The sequence below is a fragment of the Ovis canadensis genome, chromosome 7 (genome assembly GCF_042477335.2).
Source record: "Ovis canadensis isolate MfBH-ARS-UI-01 breed Bighorn chromosome 7, ARS-UI_OviCan_v2, whole genome shotgun sequence".
Classification (NCBI taxonomy): domain Eukaryota; kingdom Metazoa; phylum Chordata; class Mammalia; order Artiodactyla; family Bovidae; genus Ovis; species Ovis canadensis.
Genome location: NC_091251.1, coordinates 86,556,683 through 86,581,406, shown reverse-complemented (window position 1 = coordinate 86,581,406; position 24,724 = coordinate 86,556,683). Strand labels below are relative to the sequence as shown.

The window sequence follows — 24,724 nt, the reverse complement described above, 5'->3', positions numbered from 1 at the left end:
CTATTCTTACAAAACGAAACATTCACAACTGTGGGCACAAGCAAGTTTCACATCTTCAAGTTTCACATGAAGATACATTTGAAAAGATATCTTCCAACCATCTACAGGTAAACTGTCCTTCAGAGAACAATTACATTAACTGTGCTCTCAGAGGATCCACTGAAAGAAGTCAAGGGAATCAGCAACATGACTTTCAAGGAATCCAAACCCCCTTCCTGAAGTGAGATACACAGAATACAACTCAGAAAGACACACAGAGAAGGAAGGACAGATATTCTATTAGATATTCTAGTTTTCTCTAGATAATCATTTTTCTCCTTAAACTAAAACTGCAGCAAAACAGAATATTTCTGTCAAAAGAGAAGTGAATAAAATTAATTTATGATTTATTATCAAACATCTAAAATTCTATACTATTCCAAATCTTTCTCTTGGTTCTATTTTTTAAAAAAGAAGGCACTGCTATAAAATCTGAGTGTTCATTAGCATCATTTGTCCTTCACTTTCCCCAAGGATTTAGTTTAGCTTTTCTAATCAACTTATTATTCAGTCACAGGAATAAGGTCTCAAAGGCAATTTCTTAATTGTAATGAAAACATGCTAAACTCATCACTTGAACAACAGAGATTTTCACACATGAATTTTGCTTGTTCAGATGGAAAATAGAAAGGAGCCATTTGGTAGAATGTGATTCAGGAACTGGCATCTTAAAAGGAAGATAACTAGAAAATATCAGAGGCACTGAAGGAAGCACCCATGGCCTTTTCTCCACTGGATATGCCTTCTCTAAGGGTTTACTCTAATGTACTGCCAAGCATACAAGGGTGCTGCACAGTAATGCTGATTATCTTCTAAATAAGAAACATGCTTTTAAAAATTAATTAATTTTTGGTTGTACTGGGTCTTCATTGCTGCGCATAGGCTTTCTCTAGTTGCAGCAAGTGGGGGGTTAACTCTCCAGTTGCATTGCATGGGTTTCTCTCTGCAGGGGCTTCTCTTGTTTCAGAGCATGGGCTCTAGGGCAAGTAGGGTTCAGTGTTTGCAGTACACGGACTCAGCAATTGCAGTGCTTGGGCTTATTTGCCCCACGGCACATGGGATCCTCCCAGACCAAGGATCAGAACCCATGCTCCCTGCATTGGCAGGCAAATTCTCAGTCAGTGGACCACCAGGGAAGTCCAAGGAAGATATTTATTTGTAGAACTTACAGTTGGTATGCCCACCACTAGAGAAATTGTTTTTTTTTTTCTGCAGCTCCTGACTCAGATACAATACTTCCTCTGAAGGCTCTCCATAAGGTCACCCATCATGTAGTATGAACACTCCCTTCACTACCTGCTCCTTCCTTACTGACCAACATCAAACAGATAATGTGACAATTCAGTTAAGACGATAGCTGGCTGAGACAGAAATTCAGAGTGGCTGATTTTTCATATACCCTTAATTTTAGAGCAATTTTAGAAGGTGTATTGGTTGAAATAACCTTCAAACATATTGTTTCATCCAATTCATCTGAAGCTTTCATCTCCATCCCAAACACAATCCAAACTTCTAATCTGATAAAATATCAAATTAGAACATGAGCAATAAATTAGGACCTGGAACCAAACTCTTTACTGGTTTGGGTGTCTTTCTCAAAATGGGCGACAGAACATTCTTCAGAAACATCTAGCCTCTGGGACCTCAACAAAAATGGTGGTGTAATACTTAGGGTGTCTTTATTTTCTATATTTAGGGTACTATTCAGAGGAGGCAATGGTGCCCCACTCCAGTATTCTTGCCTGGAAAATCCCATGGACGGAGGAGCCTGGTGGGCTGCAGTCCATGGAGTTGCTAAGAGTCAGACACGACTGAGCGACTTCGCTTTCACTTTTCACTTTCATGCATTGGAGAAGGATATGGCAACCCATTCCAGTGTCCTTGCCTGGAGAATCCCAGGGACAAGGGAACCTGGTGGGCTGCCATCTATGGGGTTGCACAGAGTCGGACACGACTGAAGTGCCTTAGCAGCAGCAGCAAGGTGCTATAATTTTCTTTTGTAATAAACATTTTTTATGATTTTTTTAAAGACTTATTTATTTTTATGTATTATTTCTTTGTGGCTGCCCTGGGTTTTCATTGCTGCCTGTGGGCTTTCTCTAGCTGTGGGCACCAAGGCTACTCTCTAGTTGTGGTGGTTTCTCTCGTTGTAGAGCACAGACTCTAGGCACATAGACTTTAGCAGTTGTGGCACACAGGCTTAGCTGCCCTATGGCATGCAGGATCTTCCCAGACCAGGGATTGAACCCATGTCCCCTGCACTGGCATGCAGATTCTTAACCACTGGACCACAAGTGAAACCCCATGGTGGCATTATTTTCTAATAAAAGATAAAACTCCTCTAGTAATGTTTTCAGTATTTACCTGTAGATCTGTCAGTTTGTCCTGTAGACAAACACTACTCCTTTCCTTGTCACTAGAGAAATCAGAAGTAATTCTGGCAATGCTGTTTTGCAGGTGAAGTTCAAGAGTGTCTTTGTGTGTATCATACCTGGAAAAAAATTAAATGCAAAGTTACTTGATTTTTAAAATTAGACCCCCAAATTTTTTAAATTACTGTCAATTGTCCATGAGGAAAGCCCAGGGAATTTCTGCTTAAGATATTGGACTACAGGCAAAAATTATGACTAAAGGAAAATAAAAACTTATTAAAGTATACCATATCTGCACTGATAAAAGACTTTTGCTAGATTTTCTAGCTGTTTAAAAGAGTTTACCTCTCTTTAACATATACACAATACTGTACATAAAATAGATCACCTGTAAGGATTTACTGTATAGCACAGAAAACTATACCAATATTTGTAATAACCTATAAGGGAAAAGAATCTGAAAAAGAACATATACATATATATGTATGTATGTATAGCTGAATCATTTTCCATACCCCTGAAACTAACACAATATTGCAAATCAACTATACTTCAAATAAAAATCTTTTTTTAAAAAACAGTTTACCTCTCTAGTAAACTGTCAATAGAGGTACTGTGACCCTTTTCATATTTCTCCATGATGCTTTCCTCCTGTTGAGGCTTTAACTTGGATTCCAGGTTAAAATTCTGAACCAATTCCATTGCCTAAGCAAATACACAGAAGAGTAAACATACTATCTTCAATATACTTAATTGCCTGGAAAAGATAAACAGTTTTGTGATACAAATGGATATCATTGATTCTTTATACCCCAAACTTTAGCTCAGAGACAGGTCTTCCCGTAGGACACAGGAGATTTATCAGGCTGATTCTCACCTTCGAACTGGTATGCCAGCAGGATAGAGGAGTTCTCCCAACCCCTAAGCATTGTCTTTGCTTGTGACCACATAGCTATCCATGGTCAAGGGCAGACAGAAGCACAGCATAGCACAGAGGAGCAGACCTCTGAAACAAGTACACCTCATTCCTGCCCCATACCTTCTGACTGGCAGCCTGGACTCACAGCAAATCCCCACTAAGCTAGAACTCAAGAATTTAGAAAATCCAATTCCCAAAGAAAGTAGAAGACATTATAATGATAAAAAGACAAATGACAAAAAAAAAAGAAGACATGACAAATGAAGTAGTTCATCTCTGATGCTGAAGCATCTGTGCAGATTAAGCTCAACATTCTTGTGCTCTCAAAAGTAACACACATAGGCAGCATGTACTCGTAATGGTTCAAAATGGTCTTTTGGAAAGAACTGTTTGTGTCCTCAGGGGAAGATCAAGTTATGATTGCCCTGGCTTTGGTTTGTTGTATTCTAATTCTTTGAAAAGCAATCTTCCTTACATTATTTAAGTGAGAATTCTCAGCTGATAGAAACAATCAGATAATTAAAACCAACACTCAATGAGAAATGGATTATTGTACTCTTGGTATTTTTTCTTATTGGGTTTACTTCTAAAACACATTATCCAGATTTAACACCTTTTCAGCTGATGGCTGATTGTCTGATTTTGCAGATGGCACCTCGCTGAGGGTATTCCCTCCTCCATTCTCAGATGCATCTGTGTTTCCCCTAGGAAGGAATCAAAATTGCATATTAAAATATCAGGAGAAAAAAATGAAGCCTAAGAGAATAAATAATATTCAGTGTCATGTGCCTTCACAAAAGGCTTCATCTTATTTCTCCCTCATATGTAGCTATTCTCATGAGGCACTAACTTGTTTTTTGATGTGCCCCCCAAGGTGGGCTGCAGTGTCATATGAATCTCGGAAGCACATTTCCGAAGCCTCTCTATCTTCTGCTCATAATCTTTGAGCGCTCTCCTCACTTCTTGTTGACTCTTCTGAGAAGTCAGCTCCTCACACAGCTCCCGCAGGACATCCATGTGATGATCAAGCTGGTACAGGCTGCCCTCCTCAGAAAAGCAGGCCTGATTGAGGAAATAAAGTGGGAAATGTGTTTCCGATGAGTTTACATGATTAGTCCGTGAGGATTAGAAATGAACAGATGTGTGTGGCTTTAACAACACATTCTTTCATAAGCCCCTCCAGTGTGCCTGGTGTGGGAGTGGGCACTGGAAACAAAGACGAGAGAGATGGCCCTAAAGGGATTCACCACAGCCTAATGATGGAATGAAGGAAACCAGAACACGTCACCCTAACATATGCTTCTCTGACACGAAAGGAAATTTTTTTAATTGAAGCATGGTTAATTTACAATGTTGAGTTAGTCCCTGCTATACAGACATGGGAAATAGATGGGGAAACAGTGGAAACAGTGTCAGACTTTATTTTGGGGGGCTCCAATATCACTGCAGATGGTGACTGCAGCCATGAAATTAAAAGACGCTTACTCCTTGGAAGGAACGTTATGACCAACCTAGACAGCATATTAAAAAGCAGAGACATTACTCTGCCAGCAAAGGTCCATCTAGTCAAGGCTATGGTTTTTCCAGTGGTCATGTATGGATGTGAGAACTGGACTGTGAAGAAAGCTGAGTGCCGAAGAATTGATGCTTTTGAACTGTGGTGTTGGAGAAGACTCTTGAGAGTCCCTTGGACTGCAAGGAGATCCAACCAGTCCATTCTAAAGGAGATCAGTCCTGGGTGTTCTTTGGAAGGAATGATGCTAAAGCTGAAACTCCAGTACTTTGGCCACCTCATGCAAAGAGCTGACTCATTGGAAAAGACTCATGCTGGGAGGGATTGGGGGCTGGAGGAGAAGGGGATGACAGAGGATGAGATGGCTGGATGGCATCACCGACTCGATGGATGTTAGTTTGAGTGAACTCTGGGAGATAGTGATGGACAGGGAGGCCTGGCATGCTGCAATTCATGGGGTTGCAAAGAGTCAGATACGACTGAGCGACTGAACTGAACTCAACTGAAACAGACAAGCGATTCAGTCACATATATATATATATATGTATATATATATATATATATAAAACTCCCTCTGCATTTACTTCTTCTTGTTTTTTCTCTTCTTTTTTAAAAAGTATTTATCTATTTACTTGGCTATGTCAGGTCTTAGTTGCGACTTGAGGGATCTCCATTGTGTATCCAGGATCCTTGCAGCGAACGGACTCTAGTTGTGTCTCATGGGCTCTGGAACTCTAGTTCCTGCTTCACCTCCAGTGGAGGTGAGCAGGCTTAGTTACGTCACTTCACATGGGATGTTAGTTCCCCGACCGTGGATTGAACCCATTTCCCCTGCATTGGAAGGTGGATTCTTAACCACTAAACCACCAGGGAAGTCCCTTTTCTGCTTCTTACTTGCCTTCAGCTCAAAATAATTTTCATGTCATAAATCATAATGAAGAACAATATATACAATATGTAAATAAATAAATTTTTATTTAAAAAGAAGCAGTAAATGCAGAGGGAATTATATATATGACTGAATCACTTGTCTATATAGCAGAAACTAACACAACATTGTAAATTAACCATGCTTCAATTAAAAAAATCTCCTTTCGTGTCAGAGAGGCATATGTTGGGGCGACGTGTTCTGGTTTCCTTCATTCCATCATTAGGCTGTGGTGAATCCCTTTAGGGCCAACTATCAACAATATGTCTATATTATTCTTCATTATGACTCCCTAGAGTTCTGGAGCCCATGAGACACAACTTGAGTTCATTAGCCACAAGGATCCTGGATATAAAACCGAGATTCCTCATGCTGCAACTAAGACTTGATGTAGCCAAACAAATAAATAAATATTTTTTTAAAAAGCAGCAAAAAATAAATAAATAAAAAAGCAGCAGCAGCAGTAAATGCAGAGGGAATTCCCCGGCAGTCCAGTAGCTAGGACTCAGAGCTTTCACTACTGGGGCCCAGGGTTCAATCCCTGGTTTGAGAACTAAGATCCGGCCAGTTGCACAGTGTGGTCAAAAAATAAAACAGAAAAGCCTTCTCCTTTTCTGCCTAAAGGCAAGAAATAAAGCTCCTTTTACTGGAGACAGTTTTATCAGCCCAGAGACGGAACCAAAGGAATCTGCAACAAACCTTGCACGCTAATGCTTCTCTTCCTAGTTACTTCTTCACCATTTCACTACCCCTATCCCAAACTTCTCCATCTTCTCAATTCTTCACAAATGTATTGTTTCTTTGTCTGAAAGGTACACAAGTTTCCTGCTCTGGTCACTTCTTTGGGTCATCATGCCCTTATGAAGTTTCCAACGCACATTAAGAAAAATTCAAGGAAATATGTTTTTCTCCTGTTAATCTCTTTGTCAGTTCAATTTCCAGATCCAACCAAAGATCTTAAAGTGTCAAGGCAAGCTTGTTCCTTCCCCACAGTAACCACACAAATAATGAGCATACAGCATGACAAGGGACACCACCTGCCTTAAGCAGTCTGAGAAAACCCCCTTCACATGAGGGAACCATCTGGGCTAGAGGCTGAAAGAACATGCACAGAGTCCTCCAAGGAAAAGGAGAGAGAGGTCATGCCTAACAGAAGGAACAGCCAGAACAGGAAAAGCTCCAGATGTTCTGAAAGGACGTGGAGTCTAGCGTGGCAGGAGGGGCACTGAAAGCGTGTCCTGGGGCCACAGAGTGAAGGGCCTGCATGGCCTTCCGAGGAGTTCAGAGATGTTCTGAGAGTAAGGGGGGTTCAATGGGATCACTCTTGTGACGGGACCAGAAAATGATGCCACCACCATCACAGCGAAAAAATTACCCAGGTTAAGGGAAGTAGCAACACTGATGGAGAACAAGCAGCTCTTCTGAAGATTAACAGATGGGACCTGGCAGCTGACTCCAAGGCTGAGGGAGTTCTGAGACGGTGACGACTTTCATAACCAGGATGTGTTAGAGGAAGAAAAGTTTGAAAGGAGATAAGATTGGCTGGTTCTGGACATGCTGAAGTGGAGGTCTCTGAAGAACACTGGTGGTATCTACTACTCAGAGACACAATCTGGACTTCAGGGGAAAGGACTCAGCTGGAGATAAGGATCCGGGCTTTTCCTTGCAGAGAGGGCAGTTAAAGCACCAAAGTGCATACAGTCACCTGGAGCAAGCAAGATTAGCCAAAAACAGAAACTCCAAAACAAAAGCATTGGGATATCAGAAGAAAAAAGGAAAATTTGTGAAGAACACATAGAAAGAAGGATCTCCCCCAAAATAATAAAATGCAAGAGAGATGGATATTGAGAGAGCCACAGCAGTAGAAAGTTTAAATGAAAAGAGGGGTCGGGACTGTCAAATATACGAAAGCAATCAAATAGGATGAGGACCAAAAACCATAAGATTTGCCCAGGCTGGTTTATATCCTGATCTGCTATCTTTCACAAAAGCTGTGCTTCAGAGGATGCCGAGTCCTTACAAAAATAACTATGGGAACTTCAACAGAGGGTGACATGTTTGTAACCAGAGTCTTGAGGACAGGGGCCACTGAGATATACGAAAAAAAAAAAAAAAATTAAGTCAATGCTGAATTCTTCTCACTTCTAAAAAACAAGACACGCAGACTCTGGTTAGATAGAGCTTGAACTGCAGAAGGGATGATCCCCAGGGGACAAAAGTGCTGAGGTAATTTTCAGAGCAGTTTTAATCCTAGCCAAGGACTTACTAAACCATTTAGGATAAATCCCACAGTGATGACAAAACTTGAATGAAAACAGGTTTTTACCTCATGTTCTTTGATGAGACCCTTGGTCCTTCCTCTGCGAATTAGCTTCTTTTCTTTATTGATTTGCTTTTCGAGTTTTGCAATACTATCACTAAGTTTTCCTTTTTCAATGTCTATTTTTAGTTGTTGAATATACAGGGACATTTCATGATGAACAGACTGTTAAAAAAAATCAAAGACACATATTAACCATGGAAACAGGATATATTGAGAAGATTTCCATTAAAAAAATAAAAATATTTGTGGTAACCAAGGATAGAAATGAACTTATGTGTAATTCTGATTCATGCATATATCTTTGGGGAGGATGTTTTAAAATATACCAGACTCATAAACATATTTTTTTTCTTTCTAATAACTAAAAATGTGTTTCAGCTGTGAAAGACATGGTTAGAATTAAAAGACAAGAGGTAGACTGGGAGAAAATATATACAAAATATAGAGAAATAAGCCTATGGAGAAATAACAAGTAACTACAATGTATATCCTGAATGGGATTCCATAACAGATGAAAAAGGACATTAGGTGGAAATCTGTGGAAACAAGAATAAAGTATAAACTTTAGTTAATAATGTACTATTAGTCCCTTATGACAAATGTACTATATTAATATATTAATAACTGGGGAAAGTGGGCATGCATACACTGGAATTCTCTGTATCATTATTACTACCTTTGTAATAATTTTGTAAATCTAAAATTGTTCTAAAATTAAAAGATTATTTTAAAATGTGTTTTAAGAAACCCTTTAACAGTAGATATTCAATTAAATTACCTTATTCTCTCTCTCTCTTCATATACTCACACACACATTTAATACTCAATAACATTTAGCAAAAACAATCTCTGTGGTAGGCGCTTTATATAAAGCCTTGCAACAATCCTGCCAAGGCAATAAGGTTTTTCCCAATTCATCAATGAAACTCCTAGGAGCTAAGTAACTCGCTCAAGTTCACTCATTAGCTGCTGGATCCAGGTCTGTCTGCCACCAAAGCCTACCCCTAATTTCTATGAAACTCTACATGTGTATATATTAATATCAGGATCAATATCAGGATCATAAGCCCCAGGCACAGGCCCCAGACATATGTGCATGTTCTTACCTCCCACTTGGCACAGATGTCTCTACTCTTTTCTTCCAAAGACAGCTTTACATCATCAGTTACATTATTTTTCAGTTCTTCAACAGCTTTCAAATACTTGGCCTGACTTTTAGTATTAAAAATTATCAGTGCTTCCTAAAAAAAAAAAAAAAAACCCACAAACAAGAACATGAAAGTCTTATTCTACTGCTATGTTCTCAAAGCTAATTTAACAGGTATAATTTTAGAGAATTTTAACAGGGAGAACCAGGAAAGGACTCCATGGAGACTACTTGAAGATTTAGGGGAGACTTTTAGGTGTAGACTGAAGGTGATCTCCCTTTTGTATGCTTTGATTTCTTTTGAAAAGAACTGCAAATATTTATTATTCAAATGTAGTTACACCTTTGAGGCCAAGACAGAGACTTCCTTATGATATTCCAAATAGTTTTTGGTCCCTTTCATAAACAATTAAAAGGCTTATTATTATAAGCCACTGGCAAAGTATTCTCTAAAGTTCTTGAGTATTGAGCAGATGACCACACTTCATAAGTAATACAGTCCAAAGAGTATACCAGCTTGTATTAGATATCAGTGTTGCAATAAGACACAGTTTATAGTAGGGGTAATGTGGCAAATGTTTAATACTATGCTTAATCATTTTATGCTGCAAGGAGGCAACATCCTCTTATCATGGACTTCAAAGGCTTATTTAGGGCCAACAACAATGGCAGTCCCATAGACTGGAATGTGCCTGCTCCTTATCTCACACTTACTTACTCTTACAGGATCTTGCCTGGCAATAATACTCTGTAAGAACAGAAACCTGGCTTAGGCAACCACTAAACAACAGAACAGAAAATAGTCTATAGCGTTTATGAAAGGGCAGAAAAATCTATAAGAGACAAGAAGATGAAACTAATTCTGAGGGAGAAAGCAATGAAGCAGGCTGGGGATTTGTTCATTTACTTATTACATATTTATCATGGGTCTCCTGCAGAAAAGGTACAGTCTGAGCCCCAGGGACCTCCTCTAAAGCCTCTGTGAGGACTGCTAGATTTATGGAAAGGGAAGACATGCTAGCCCCATGTGCAGGCAGGGAACTCCTGCCACTCATGTGTCCCAGGAATCCCTGGGGCCTCAGGGCAGTAACTGGCAAGGCACGGATTCTGCTTCTGCTGTGAAAATGGGACTATTTCACTAAATGCCAGAGACAAAAAGGGGGAGGCCTTGGCTTCAGATTTCAGAAGGAAGATGGGCAGGAAGAGGAAAGTGGTATGAGAACTAACACCGTAATTCCTCCCTCTGGTAGAGAAGGGGCCTGAGGCCTCTGCTTTTTCTTTCCCTTCCCTCTTTCCTCAGCTGACTGTATCTGTCCTCTTGAAATCCATCCTAGTGATTATTTGCAAGAACCACTGACTCAAGCTCAGTTCAGCACTCTCAGCATTCCAGGAGTAAAACTGGGAGAAAAAAAAGACAGTGGGAACTGGGCAAAGCTGGTGGCTGACAAGGTGCAAACAGTATAAGATGGTGGTGGGAGAAGCAATGTCTAAATAGCTGGTGCTAGGGTCCAGTATGGTTAACAGTCCAGAAAGCCAAAGAGGGTTGAACCCAGACAAGAGGAAGAGGCCACAAGGAGGATTAAGAGAGGCTGCTGGAGGAGTCCCTTTTCCTGGAAAGACTGGGTGCAGTAGCACAGAGTACTGATTGACTTCATCTTTGTTTACAAAAATTGAAGTTTAGTTAATTTACAATACTGGGTTACTTTGAAGTGTATAGAAAGGTGATTCAGTTTTATTTATATATATATAATATATATATATATTTTTAGATTCTTTTCTATTATTATAAGATATTGAGGTTATTACAAGATATTGAGTAGAGTTGCCCATGCTATACAGTAGGACCTTGCTGATTATCTATTTTATATACAGTGGTATGTATATGTTAATCCCAAACTCCTAATTTATCTCCCCACCCTGCTATCTCCTTTAGTAAACATAAGTTTGCTTTCTATGTCTGGTAGTCTATTTCTGCTTTGGATTTACTTCTTTTTATCTCTCCCAAAATGCCTAGCCCATTTAAAATGTTCAGTAAATTTGGTAAATGTTGAATGGATGAGTGAAGGAACATATATTTCTCTACCTCTCCGATGTCTAAGGGTAGAGACCTTGTTTTACTTTTATTTCATATCTCCCAGTGCCTCCCAGTATTAATTAATAGTGAGTCTCTGCTTTAGATATGCTTGGACATATCTTTCTTAAGTATAACTGATTTACAATATTACATTGGTTTCAAGTGTATAACAGAGTGATTTGATATCTTTATGGATTATACTCCATTTAAAGTTATCATAAAATAATAGCTACATTTTCTATGCTGCACATATATCCTTGGAGCTTATTTATTTTATTTATTTTTAATATAAATTTATTTATTTTAATTGGAGGTTAATTACTTTACAATATTGTATTGGTTTTGCCATACATCAACATGAATCCGCCACAGATATACACATGTTCCCTATCCTGAACCCCCCCCTCCTATTTTATACATAGTAGTTTTTACCATTGATTTTGATACCGTCTTAAGCTGCCTATCAAACCATGAAGTCAACCAAAAACTGTCTCCATACAAAGTGTTACTGGATCTTTAACTGCTGATAAGCATATGTCCCTAATAACTTTTATTAAAGTATTTTAATAATAATTTCATTTTACATTTGGGGAATTTTAACCACTCAAAGCTTCTTCACATACCTTGTTTTCATTTATTTGGCAGTTGAATAGGACTAGAATTATTATGTCCATTTTATTGATTAAAAAAGCCAGAGAAATCAAATTCTTGCTCAGTGTCATAGAGTCAGCCATGCTTTTTACACTATACCACTGAATTCATTCAGTGAGTCTACAGTAAAATTTGAATTTAAAATAATCACTTGAATGTTTAAGAGTCTCTGGGGAACAATATATAAAACTGGGACTTCTTTAAAGTTATGATAACTTTATTATAATTACAGTGATGGAAACATCTTGATTTTAAATGAGGTAATGAGAAATGTCCTACATGTGATAGTTGAAACAGCCCCACCTTGTATTTTGAAATTAGTCCCCTCTGGCTCTCTTTTTGCCCAAGTAACTGCTCAGCCCTTGTAATGTATGATTCAAGTTCCTTCTGTGTTTCTTCCACCTTCAGCCTGACATCCAGGTCTCGGGAAACATCAGTTGAGTTCTTCAACACAGCTACTAATTTTACCATACTGATCTGTAATGACAAAAAATTGTCAACTTAACACTTGGCCCAACTTCTTAGAAAACTCATAAATTGAAAAACAGCTTGAGTAGCAACTCATATTTTCCCACTAGACATAAGAATATTCTATTTACTATATTGATATTTTCCAACATGCTCTAAATCATAAAGAGATAAAAGGGAAAATTAATATTCTGCAAAAAAGTTTCAAACTACAAGGCAATCCCCTTCTCCGTCCGGCCCTCCCATTGACTACTTGGTTTTAAAGACTAAATTCAGTAAATAGGGAATATTAAAGAGAGACCTGGACTTTCTCTTTAGCTTCTTGAATCTTTGCCTGAAGTCCAGCAGTGAGGACATGTTGGAGAGACTCCTGACTCGAAACATGTGGTACATCCATTTGTAAAGTGTCTTCGATTCTAGACACAAGCTCTTCGTACATAGAGCCTTTGGCAATAAGATGCTATAAAAACACATTACAGTGAGATAACAATAAATATTCTGATTATATGCTACACATATTAATAATCTTAATAATCTCATCAGGAAATCATAAAAAGTTAACTGTTAATCCAAAATGAGGCAAATTTATATTCTAAAAAAGTTATTTTTAAAATTTATATTAATACAATCAGATTCTGAGCAACATAGACTTTTATGTATTATTCTTAAACACTAAGCACATAGATAAAATAAAGACTAGAGAAATACAATCTTCCTTGGTGGCTCATAGGTTAAAGCGTCTGCCTCCAATGCAGGAGACCCAGGTTCGATCCCTGGGTCGGGAAGATCCCCTGGAGAAGGAAATGGTAACCCACTCCAGTATTTTTGCCTGAAGAATCTCATGGATGGAGAAGCCTGGTAGGCTACAGTCCACAGGGTTGGAGAGAGTCGGACACGACTGAGCAGCTTCACTTACTTAGAGGAATACAATGCCGATAGAGAGAAAAAAAGTTGAGAGAATAGTAATAAACATTAAAGCGAAATTATTCACTTAGTCAAATCAATCAGAAAGGAGTTCAATAAATGTTACTGGAGAAAACAGCTGTTGGAAAAACATCTCTTTAGAACCATGTTTTTTCCAAGATACCAAAAATAAGTTTCAGATGAATTAGAAAATTATATATAAAACATGAAACTAGAAAGAGAAGAAATTATACATGAAAACTGATCTGCCCCCTGGGTTTGGAGGGGCTTTAAAGGCAGAAATGACTATAAAAATACAGAAATTTTGTATGTAAAATAACTTAAAAGTCAACAACTTGGTAAATATATTTGCCATACAAATGAAAATGAGTCATGATTCAGAGAGCTTATAAATTCAATAAGAAAAATACTAAGATCCCAAAGAAAATTCAGAAAATACAAAGACATAATTCATGGAAACAAATGGCTAATGAATATATGAAAGACAGTTCAATCTTACATGTAACCAAATAAGTTACAAATTAAAATAATGGGGCACCACTTTCAGTTGTCAAAATAACAAAAAAATTTTTAGTTACAACTCAGAGGTGGCGTAGTATATTTCTATAAAATAGAAATTATATTGTGTGATATTAATTATGGAAATACTGATCTTATTTATCATAGAACAGAGGAACTGTGGTGATTCTTATTCTCCTCTTTACACTTTTATGGGCTTCCCTGGTGGCTCAGATGGTAAAAAATCTGCCTGCAAAGCAGGAGACCCGGATTTGACCCCTGGGTCAGGAAAATTCCCTGGATAAGGGAATGGCAACCCACTCCAGTATTTTTGCCTGGAAAATCCCATGGATCCATGGTCCAGGGGATCGCAAAGAGTCAGACATGACTGAGCGACTAACACTTTCACTTTATACTTTTATGAATTATTTAAATGTTCTGAAATGAGCACATTGCTTTGTAATTTCAATTTTTTTCTATTTTTAATTATAAAAGTAACAAAAGTTCCTGTAAAATACTTAAACAAGAATAGAAGTACAGCACGTGAAGAAAAAGTTTTTCTTCTTCCCCATCCTTCTCTTGTCATTTAATCAATCATTTGCATATTCATTTAAAAAATATGTACTTTGTATGTATCAGGAAATACACTAAGAGGAGGGCTCACAGATATTTTTCTATAGATTTAAAAGTATAAAGTACAAAAAGCAACTGTTTTTAAAAACACTAAAAGTATTTAGTGTTAAAACACTAAAAGCACATTACCCATACTGTTCAGCAACTTGTATTTCTTAATTAACAATATATCTTGATCCAATAAAGATCTACCTTTTTTCATTTTTTTGTTTCATCAAACCTTTTATTTTGTATTGGAGCATAGCCGATTAACAATGTTGTGACAATTTCAGGTGGAAAGCAAAGGGATAAACATATACATGTATCCATTCTCCCCTCAAACTCCCCTCCCGTTCAAGTCATATAACACTGAGCAGAGTTCCCTGTTCCATATAGTAGGTTCTTGTCGGTTATCTATTTTAAATATAGCAGTGTATACCTGTCCATCCCAAATTCCCTAAGTATCCCTTACCCCAGTTCCTTCCTCCCAGCAACCATAAGTTCTACTTAACTTATCAGAATTATATTTCAGCATGTTTGTGTTTTCACTGTTTAACACCTTTGATTTTAAAAATACTGAATTTCTCATTTCTCACTCACTTATTACACTAAAAGAAATCCCAGTTACAAAAATAAATAGATAAATAAAATTAGAAAAGTACCAGCAGATGGCACAGGTTAAGTTCACATAATATTTTCAAAGCAAGGAAAGGTATTACTCTTACAAACAATGAAACACAAAATTATTCATATACGCCTTTTCAAAATGTAGAAAAGAATTTCAAAATTCAAAAGAATTAAATAATTCTTTATTCCTAGAACTTTCCATCTTGCTATAATTTATGACATGCTCTATAAATTTCATAGCTGAGCTGGAACTCAGTAAAACCTCAATTGTAACTTCTTTCCAGGAAGAACTGAGTGATATTAAAATATACTCTTGCCTCATTGCTTTTCAGTGAGTCAACTGCCTGAGAATAAAGACAGAACAGAGTTTTTTAACAACATGCAGCCCCCTTCCTGCATCAGGTAAGAAAGGAAAGTGGCTTCCACTGGGGTTTAGCTTTCCAACAGTAGATTGCATCGTCTCTTATATTCACACTGCACCGAGCTATAGGAAGACTGAACTCACTTACTCATCTCATTGCCCTCTGATGAAAGAGAATATTTGAATCTCCACTCTGGAGCTGGGAAAATCAGTTCAAGAATTTAAACTCCTCAGGTATTATTAGTTTTCAACTCTATCCTCTGTCTTCAGGCAAAATCACAGCAAATGATCCAAGGTTGAGATTCCACGTCATTTTTTTTTTTAACCCCAACAAAGAAAATTCAAACAGTGGTTTTATTTACTATTTCCTTTAAAACTTTTTATCTTAATCCATAAGCCTACAGCCACAAAAGCTGTCTTGTCAATGCTGTTACACTCATACCTGCAAAGATTCTTCCACTGAGGTCTCTACATCATCTTGCTGTCTCAGAAGATCCAAAACAGATGTGGTTTCTGCCTCCCAGGTTTCCACTTGTCCAGTGAGTTTCTCAACCTCTTCAGCCACTTTCAGTGGCCCCGAAAAGTCTTCATTTTCTTTTTCATGATCTTCCCCAGCCTACAACATTCAAAATTATCACTCGAGAAAATGGTAACATTTACCATTAAATTAACAATGAAAATCTCAAAAACAATGACTGCTTTTTAAACTCAATGTTTTAATAACATCTTTATAAAAGTTAGTTAAAATGCATACTGAACTTTTATGCCAAAAAATTAAAAATAAACACATTATATTGCTTTTTTCCCCCTGAGAGTGCTAAATCAACATATTTTAATGATTTAAGATCTACTTTTTGGATATGATAATGATACATTATGATAGTATAAATACTTTTAAAATTAAGAGATTTATTCACAAAATCTTCTTAAGGATATCATTCCTATCAGTTAGTTACTATTATTTCCATTTTACAGGAGAGATTAGAGCTTAGAAAATTATAGTATTGACTCTATAAACACATTTCTAAAACTGGTATACAATTTAATTAAATACAGCTAGCCATTGGTAACAGTAGTTGTGAAATATCAGAATCAAATTTCAATAAAATTAAGCCTTTTCCCATTAATAATCTCTCAGTATCTTATAAGTTGATATGCTACAGCTTTACATGACAGACACATTCTTAAAGCTGTTTTTAATCAGATCACATTTTAAATGTATGAGGAAAATATTCTATATTTTTCTATTCGAAGAGCATAGTGCACAGATTCAAGATGTTCCATAATTAGGTCTCCTAATGATGGGAAAATAGGCACTCCATCACAGCAACTGGCAAAAGCCAGATAAATTTATTTCTTTAAAGTTGTATAAGTTATTATTCTGAAGGGAGCATATTTCCAAAATCACAGGTACTACACCATACATGTGTATGATTTCTTGTTGTTGCTCTTTCTTTTCCATATTCTTATTTATAATCTAAAGTCATCCTCTGAATTACACAACACAGCAATAAAGAAAGATTTTACTTCCCCCCATTTTACAGAAAGGATGCAAGACAGGCCAGAGGCTAGCCTAAAGCTGGACAACTGAGTGCCAGTCAGAAGTAATCTGAAGAAAACAGCAACTCCACTCCCACAGCTCAGAAGTCATCTTCTGTGTGTCTGCAAACTCTTCAGTGAGTCAGAGGCACAGGGCTTTTACTATTTCCTTTTAAGTTTTTTATTTATTTTAATCCATAAATCTACAGCCATAAAAGCTATAGGCTTATGGCTACTGTTTAGGCACTGATGACCACTGCATGAGGGTACCACTTGGGCATTTTACTGAACAATGACCATACTTTAAGTGTTATCTAATAATCTTACTTATCTATGTTTCAACAATATGGGTTGTTTTCCAAAGAAAAAACAGCAAAGTTAAATTATTTCCATACATCAGTACAAAGGAACTACATAAGGTATGACTGTTTACCATAATATTCTGATTGTGGTTTTCAGGAAGTTCGCTTGACGTATTGGTTGAAAAACCAACAGTTAGGTTTTCTTCCTTGGAGGGCTGAATATTTCCAGAGTTGTCAAGAAAGGGCTCATCTTGTAATTTCATAAGTGGCAGGTTCACTTCCTATAAAAAATTAATGTCATGAAATGTAATGTTTATATCTTTTATTCTAAGATATATGATTAAAAACAATAAGGAGACATATTTAATTTTTTTAGGGTTTATTAGGAACATTATAAAATTTCCCATACAACACCTCAGTCTCAAATTATTAAGAACAAGAGAATAATTTAATCATTTAAGTTCAAAAATTATTTTTTAAATATGTGCTTTTATGAAGCACTATACTAAATATAGGGATTCCCTGGTAGCCTGGTGATAAAGAATCTGCCTGCCAACGCAGGAGACATGGGTTCTATCCCTGGGTCGGGAAGATCCCCTGGAGAAGGAAATGCCAACCCACGCCAGTATTCTTGCCTGGGAAATCCCCTGGACAGAGGAGACTGGCAGGCTATAGTCTAGGGAGTTGCAAAAGAGTCAGACATGACTTAGGACTAAACAACAACAAATAAAAATTTGCTGTATGTTCTCAAGGACTTTGAAATCTAACAGGCAAAAATGCTTATGTTACTCTTTAATGGCAAATAAATTTCAACTAAAAATCTATGCTGAATGTCCACACAAAAATCTGAACATGAATGGTTATATCTGCATCATTCGTAAGAGTCAAAAAAGTGGAAAGAAGCCAAATGTTCGTCAACTGATCAATGAATAAATACAATGTGGTATATCCATACAACAGATTATGCTTTGCTGATAAAAAGGAATGAAGTACTAATGCAAACTACAAAATGAATGAACTTTGAAAACATTACACTAAGTGAAAAAAAGCCAGAAACAAAAGGCTACATATTTTATGACTCCATTTATATGAAATACCCAGAATAGGACAATTTTTAAAGCTGGGGACATTGGGAGAAAATGAGGAGTGACTGCTAATGGGTACAAAGTTTCTTTATGAGGTGACGAAAATGTTCTAAAATTGATTATGGTGATGACTTGCACAACATTAAATATACTGAAAGCCGCTGAGGAATTCACTCTAAATGAGTGAATTGTATGCATGTGAATTATACCTCAAAGAAGCTGTTACCAAAAACAAAAACAAAAACTTACAGGATGAGGTTTTGTAATAAACTTTCTCCATCTTTTATTTAGCCTCCTCAGTTCTTTAGAAATAGATGATCCAACTTCATCATTGCTGACTTGAAATAAGAAATTTCCCACTTCATTTAAAGTAGTGTGTTGTAGATTCCACTGGGAGAGTGTCTCAAAGGGAACCTATATAACATATAAACAATGCAATATTTTAATGACATAATATTTGTTTTTCTATTACTCATAAAAGATCTTCACTGAGCTTGATTGCGAGCAAAAGTAAGTGTGAAGGTTTTGCAGAGATTCTGACCCTCCCTGTTGGGCTGCCTCTTCATCCTTGATCACTAATTGGCAGCTGCTGCTGCTGTTGCTAAGTCGCTTCAGTCGTGTTCGACTCTGTGTGACCCCATAGACGGCAGCCCACCAGGCTCCCCCGTCCCTGGGATTCTTTAGGCAAGAATACTGGAGTGGGTTGCCATTAGCTGTCGTCATTCTTGATCCTGGACTTTTAAGAAGCATGTGATGTTCTTCTATTTTTCTAAGCAGCTGACAGGCTTAGAGCAAAGGTTTCAAATCTTTTCAGTTCATGGCCCCCTTAGTGTCTCAGGAATTTTTTCAAGGATTCCCTAAGCTAGAAAAAGTACCTAACACTTCTCATTCATAATTAGTCAGGTCCAAACAGGTTAGTGGTTATTTGTGTGCTGTTTAACAGATAGATGTTGCTTTTCTCCCTCAAATTTTAAATTTACCCAAGAGTTCTCTTTGGTAGCTCAGGGCATCTAAGCATCGAGTTTGGAAATTGCAAGGCTTAAAGCCTTATTTTTTCAAAGAAATGTGAATCTCATTAAAAGACCTTTTAAAGACAGAAGACCCGTTGAAAGCCAAAGATTTGAATTTTGGGTATCAATACAGGTTATAGGGAGAAGTAATGATTCACTCGAATATTCTTTTTGCACTCATACACTTATTAGAAATTTTACTTTCATACGAACAGCCTGTTTTTTGTTCAGTATGTTTAGCTTTTATATGGAAAATATTTAATCTGAGAGGTTGTCTACACTTATTTGGAATAGAAGAAAGCAAATGAAAGAAAGAAAACTACCTCAAATAAAAATCATAAAACAGGTTATTACACAAATGGCAAATAAAAACCATAATAAATTATACCACAATTTCTTCCACACTTCTCCACATAAATCTGAAGTATTTTGTTTTTCTTCCTCTAGAAAGTAAGAAAGCTTTTAGAACTGAAAGGTACTCACCTAATGTAAAGAAAACTTTCTAATTTATTAATTTATTTTAAATGTATTGGAGAAGGCAATGGCAACCCACTCCAGTACTCTTGCCTGGAAACTCCCATGGATGGAGGAGCCTGGTAGGCTGCAGTCCATGGGGTCGCAAAGAGTCGGACACGACTGAGCGACTTCACTTTCACTTTTCACTTTTATGCATTGGAGAAGGAAATGGCAACCCACTCCTGTGTTCTTGCCTGGAGAATCCCAGGGACAAGGGAGCCTGGTGGGCTGCCGTCTCTGGGGTCGCACAGAGTTGGGCACGACTGAAGTGACTTAGCAGCAGCAGCAGCATAAGCTATCCAGTACTCTATGTCTTTTATTTCCTTTCCAAGGAATTAAGCAATATATCTTCCAAATGCTATACTGTGTATGTGGGTTATACCTCAATAAAATTCTGTGTGTGTATATAAAACCTACAATGAGGAGGAAAATTCCTTTTAGCTATTATAGGAAAAAGAACCTAAACTTTTTCCAATATTTTGGAGAATTTTTCCAACAATTGTTTACTCATTCCTGGTCTCTCATTTTTGGATTGAAAATGAGGATATCCAAACAAAATGAAAAAATATAAAATAAAATTAAGTGAATTCCGTAAGACTGAAAATACCTCTTTGATCTGTTCTTTCTTTGTCTCCTCAAAACAAGCCTTTAGTAAACGAAGATTTTCCACGTAAGTAGCCCAACATGCCAGAACTTTTTGTAGAGTGGACTTCACATTAAGTATATTTTCTCTATACATGGAAAAATGATATTTCACCATCGTATATTGTTTACTAATATTTGGATATTCTCCAGCTATAATGTTAACAAAACAAGAGAGCAATTTTAAAAAACAGTTTTTCATTAAGAAAATAATACTGCTAAGAAAAATATTTGCATACTAATTGACAGTGGTGAAATAAATATGTATACTAACAGTACTAAAAGTGAATGTAAGAATTTTCCAAAACATACATATATGTAAAACCAATTCCTAAAGCATTAAGATACATAAGCAAAGTGAAACAAATGAAATGTTATTTTTAAGTGATGGTCATTCCATCAGAAAGAAAATACAGCTTTACCCAAGTTGTTATGAATTTCTTCACATTTTTGAAACGAAGTTTCAAGTTGAGCTAGGAACTCTTTTTCTTCAATAAATTTCTAGGGGGAAGGAAATGAAAATAAAACATATTGGCAATTTTTTTTAATGTGTCAAGAAATCCAGACAGAGACATAAACATTGATGAAGCGCTTAGGCACCAAAATTTCTTTACAGTAGTTAATACTACATATTTGGGTAAGTAGTTCATGAAGAAAGATAGTTTTAAGGTCAAAGAAACATACACACGAGTATTAGCAATATACAAGTACGAGACTGGACAAAGTTTATCTCAATGTAGTGACGCAGTTCTACCTCGGTTCTTCTTATGTCTTTATTAATATTGAATAATTTTTATTAAGTATGTTGAGCATGATATAAATCTATCACAGACCCTTGAGAAATACCATTATCCAAGTTATTATGTGTCTTAAGCAAGCAAAGTCTTCCATTGAAGAACAGACAATTAAAAACTCATTATACACTTATGTGCCAACTGTATGATTATTTGAATGGAAAAACGAAAAATCAAAGTAGGAAAGAGAAGTTAAAATATTCAAAATCTAATTTAGGATGATGATTCCTATTCAGGAATGTACAGTGTTTAAATCATAAACTGTAAATAAATATTTCCTCATCATGTTTTTCCAATTTTTCCACTGAAGTTTATAATCTTGGATTTTTCTTTTTGGCCCTCATTCCAAAAATGGAGAAGCAGGGAACGCGCTGGTGGTCCAGTGGTTAGGATGTGGCACTTTCATTGCCGTGGCCCCAGGATCCACGGTTGGAAAACTAAGACACTGCAAGCCACACAACATGGTCAAAAAACAGAGATACAGGAAGAAGGATAATAAGGCCTAACTATAGAAATGACATTGCTAGGATGCTTTAGTTTTAATTTATCATATAAACACATATATTTAAATCATTTGCAAAAATTTTTCCTATAAATTGTAAGAGCTAAACCCCTCCCCCAGAAAAACCTCCAAGACAGAATATACTGTTTTGCCCATTCTTTAAACTTGAAAGGCTAAGATTAAAATGTTCTAAGAAAAATTTAATTTTTGAATAGAACCATATATCAGAGTGGGAAAAGATATTAAGCAAGATACCCAGTAGGTGGAAATAGGAATTTTTTTTAAAGGAAGTAACATTGAAACTTTTTCTAACTATTTTGTAACTTAGCCTGGTTAACTCAGTTTCCTCTGTTGTGCTAAATAACGTTATTTTCTCCTTATACTTCTCGATGTCTGTTATTTGACTACCTATAATCTTTTTCTCTAGGTAATATTTAAGCTACTGAAAGCAACCAAGAAAACTCATCTCAAAACCTGAAAAGTTAAGGGATATTGTGCTTAGGAAACATGCAAACCCAGGATCATGGAGAAGAGAAATAAAGTAGCTTACATGCCAGTCTTCCAGTAGTAATTCCACAGATTCTTTGTTCCCATATTTGATGTTCCAAACAAGCAATTTTGATTTCACTTCCTCCAGCAAACCAAGAACTGAGCACTCATAGTAATGAAATTCTAGACGTGGAATGACTTTTTCCTCCGAAATGTTGTTGATTCTGGAAGATAGTGCAAGTTTTAGAATTTAATTTAATATGACTGGCCAAATGTGAAAAATCTGTTTGGCATTTTTAAAAATATTGGGGCTTTAACATTTTCTTTTAATCACATGGACTCAGATGCATCCTCACCTCTTTTTTTTTTTTAAAAGTAAAACAAATATTGTGATGAGATATAAACAAGCTATTTCTAAGATTAAAATACCCAATAAAACTATGTTCTGAAGAAATTATTCCCCTATTGAGAAATTCTATGATAAAATGTTAATCTCTAAAACATTTTACTGAATTTGAAAACTTCCATATAAGAATACAACTATACTTTACACATTTACATATTAACAGCTTTCATTATTAAAGCTAATACCTTCTTAATATCATTCTCTGAATAATGAGAAAAGAGAAGATGATGTGGACAAACACCAATTAAATAATCTTCAGTTTATAGTTTGTTGGAGTTTATTAAGTGCTCTCATATACTTCCTCCCATTCCACCTAGTATTCCTTGTGAGACCGGAACAGAGTGATTACCATTACTCTATATTTACAAATGAGAAAATGTGCAGAAAGACATAATAACTTGGCCAAAACCAAGATAAAGAGCTCAGTTTCTGCCTCTAACTCCAGAACTTTTTCTATCACCATATCCTCCCAGGAAATAAAAGAGGAAGTATGTTAGCATGGTATTATATTACTATTACATAAAACACAAAGGAAGTGTTATCAAGAGCTAAAGACTAATTGTCAAAAATTATCTACAAATCTGTATTTCCTGCTGCCTGCAGCACCATGTTAGTGTTCATACACGAAGATGTCAGCAGTTGTGAAAGGATGGTGGTACAAACCGTCTTTTCATTTCCTCCAGTTTTTCAGGGGGTACCAAAGGCAAATGGTTTTCATCTCTATTTTCAAATGCCAGGAGAGTATTCAAATGGAAGTCAAATTTATCCATCAGACTCTGAAAAGAAATTTAGTATGACATGAACCACACTTATTGTCAAACTCTGTAACCAAGGGTTTGTTAATCTCATTTGCTCTGTGCACTTATTGCATCTTTTTAAAAAGAAATCATAAAGCCCTTACATTTTCAACTAAAATGTTGTGAATAAATATTTCCATCATAGATGTTTTAAACTAGAACATTTTACAGAGAAGCAGACTGTAGTTTCTCTGGTAAAAGCATTATCAAAATCTTTTGTTTTCAGATGTATTTTCCATTCAATTGTGGGCTCAAATGCTATAAATCTCACCTATTAAATTGTTTCATATCATTTTAGTGAGAACCCAATCTCCCATGTTTTAAAACAGTCTCCCCTCTCCTTTTTGGCCACTTTACAGTTGCTTTAGAATTTACTGGACCAATCATTTTGGGTCCCAAAAATCTCCAGGGGAATCATCTAAACCATCCTCAAGTACCCACTATATTTCCTTCCCTTTCTTCTAGGAGAAAAGTCTTCCTCCAGAACAGTTCTAACAAAATATAGATTTTTTTTCCCTGTTTCTTTTTTCTTTGCCAACCTGGAATAAAGTAATTTTCCCTTGTGTTAGAGCCATGGCTTCATTGTAATCCTGGGAGACTGACAAATCTTCATCTATAAGCTTCTCTACCTCCTGGAGCCAAGTTTCTATTTGATAAAGGGGTGAGGGCAAGACACGATTCAACCCTGTTTGCCACACATTAATCTGAAAAAAAAAAAAAAAGAAAAGATGTTCTTCAGTAGATACTTTTCTAGTTTGTTCACATACAGTATGCTTAATCCTCTAAAGAATTCTTTTAAAACAACCCTTTAAACACTTTAATTCTGATATGTTAGTCAAGGAAATACTGATCAATAGATATATTTCTAAGGCATTGGCTAGCTGCTGATGGAGAAGATAATTTGTTCAAAAGCTTCAGAAGAGGGTGCAAGAATGAAAACAAATGTTTTGATCAACCCATAATCAGTTACAAGAAGGGAATCAGAAATAGTTACAACATGGGGGTAAAAAGTTAGTTTTAAATAGTTACAAAGTGAGTTGTAAATAGTTACAAAGTGGGGATAGACTACTATACTGAATGATCATTTGAAATCCTATAATCCCCTGTCTTCTCTGGCATTACATCTACAGATAGCAAGCAGATGTATAGGTTATGTCCCTCACTAGCCCCAATCGTCTATTTATAT

At 36.4% G+C, this 24,724-nt stretch overlaps 1 protein-coding gene across 7 annotated transcripts in view; it reads right to left on the bottom strand.

Moving 5' to 3' along the window:
• The window catches only part of SYNE2 (spectrin repeat containing nuclear envelope protein 2), a 325,432-nt gene that overhangs the window by 195,748 nt on the left and 104,960 nt on the right, over positions 1–24,724 (bottom strand). For all 7 annotated transcript variants that reach the window (XM_070292474.1, XM_070292472.1, XM_070292475.1 and 4 more), the window contains exons 12-27: positions 24,078–24,242; positions 23,405–23,517; positions 22,397–22,559; positions 20,973–21,051; positions 20,516–20,703; positions 18,632–18,796; positions 17,429–17,578; positions 15,899–16,072; positions 12,736–12,894; positions 12,270–12,443; positions 9,201–9,335; positions 8,098–8,256; positions 4,181–4,392; positions 3,944–4,034; positions 2,998–3,116; positions 2,404–2,530 (exon numbers count right to left, since the gene is read on the bottom strand). In XM_070292474.1, the coding sequence (XP_070148575.1) occupies positions 2,404–2,530; positions 2,998–3,116; positions 3,944–4,034; positions 4,181–4,392; positions 8,098–8,256; positions 9,201–9,335; positions 12,270–12,443; positions 12,736–12,894; positions 15,899–16,072; positions 17,429–17,578; positions 18,632–18,796; positions 20,516–20,703; positions 20,973–21,051; positions 22,397–22,559; positions 23,405–23,517; positions 24,078–24,242 (2,373 nt within the window). The remainder of the gene's footprint in view (positions 1–2,403; positions 2,531–2,997; positions 3,117–3,943; positions 4,035–4,180; positions 4,393–8,097; positions 8,257–9,200; positions 9,336–12,269; positions 12,444–12,735; positions 12,895–15,898; positions 16,073–17,428; positions 17,579–18,631; positions 18,797–20,515; positions 20,704–20,972; positions 21,052–22,396; positions 22,560–23,404; positions 23,518–24,077; positions 24,243–24,724) is intronic.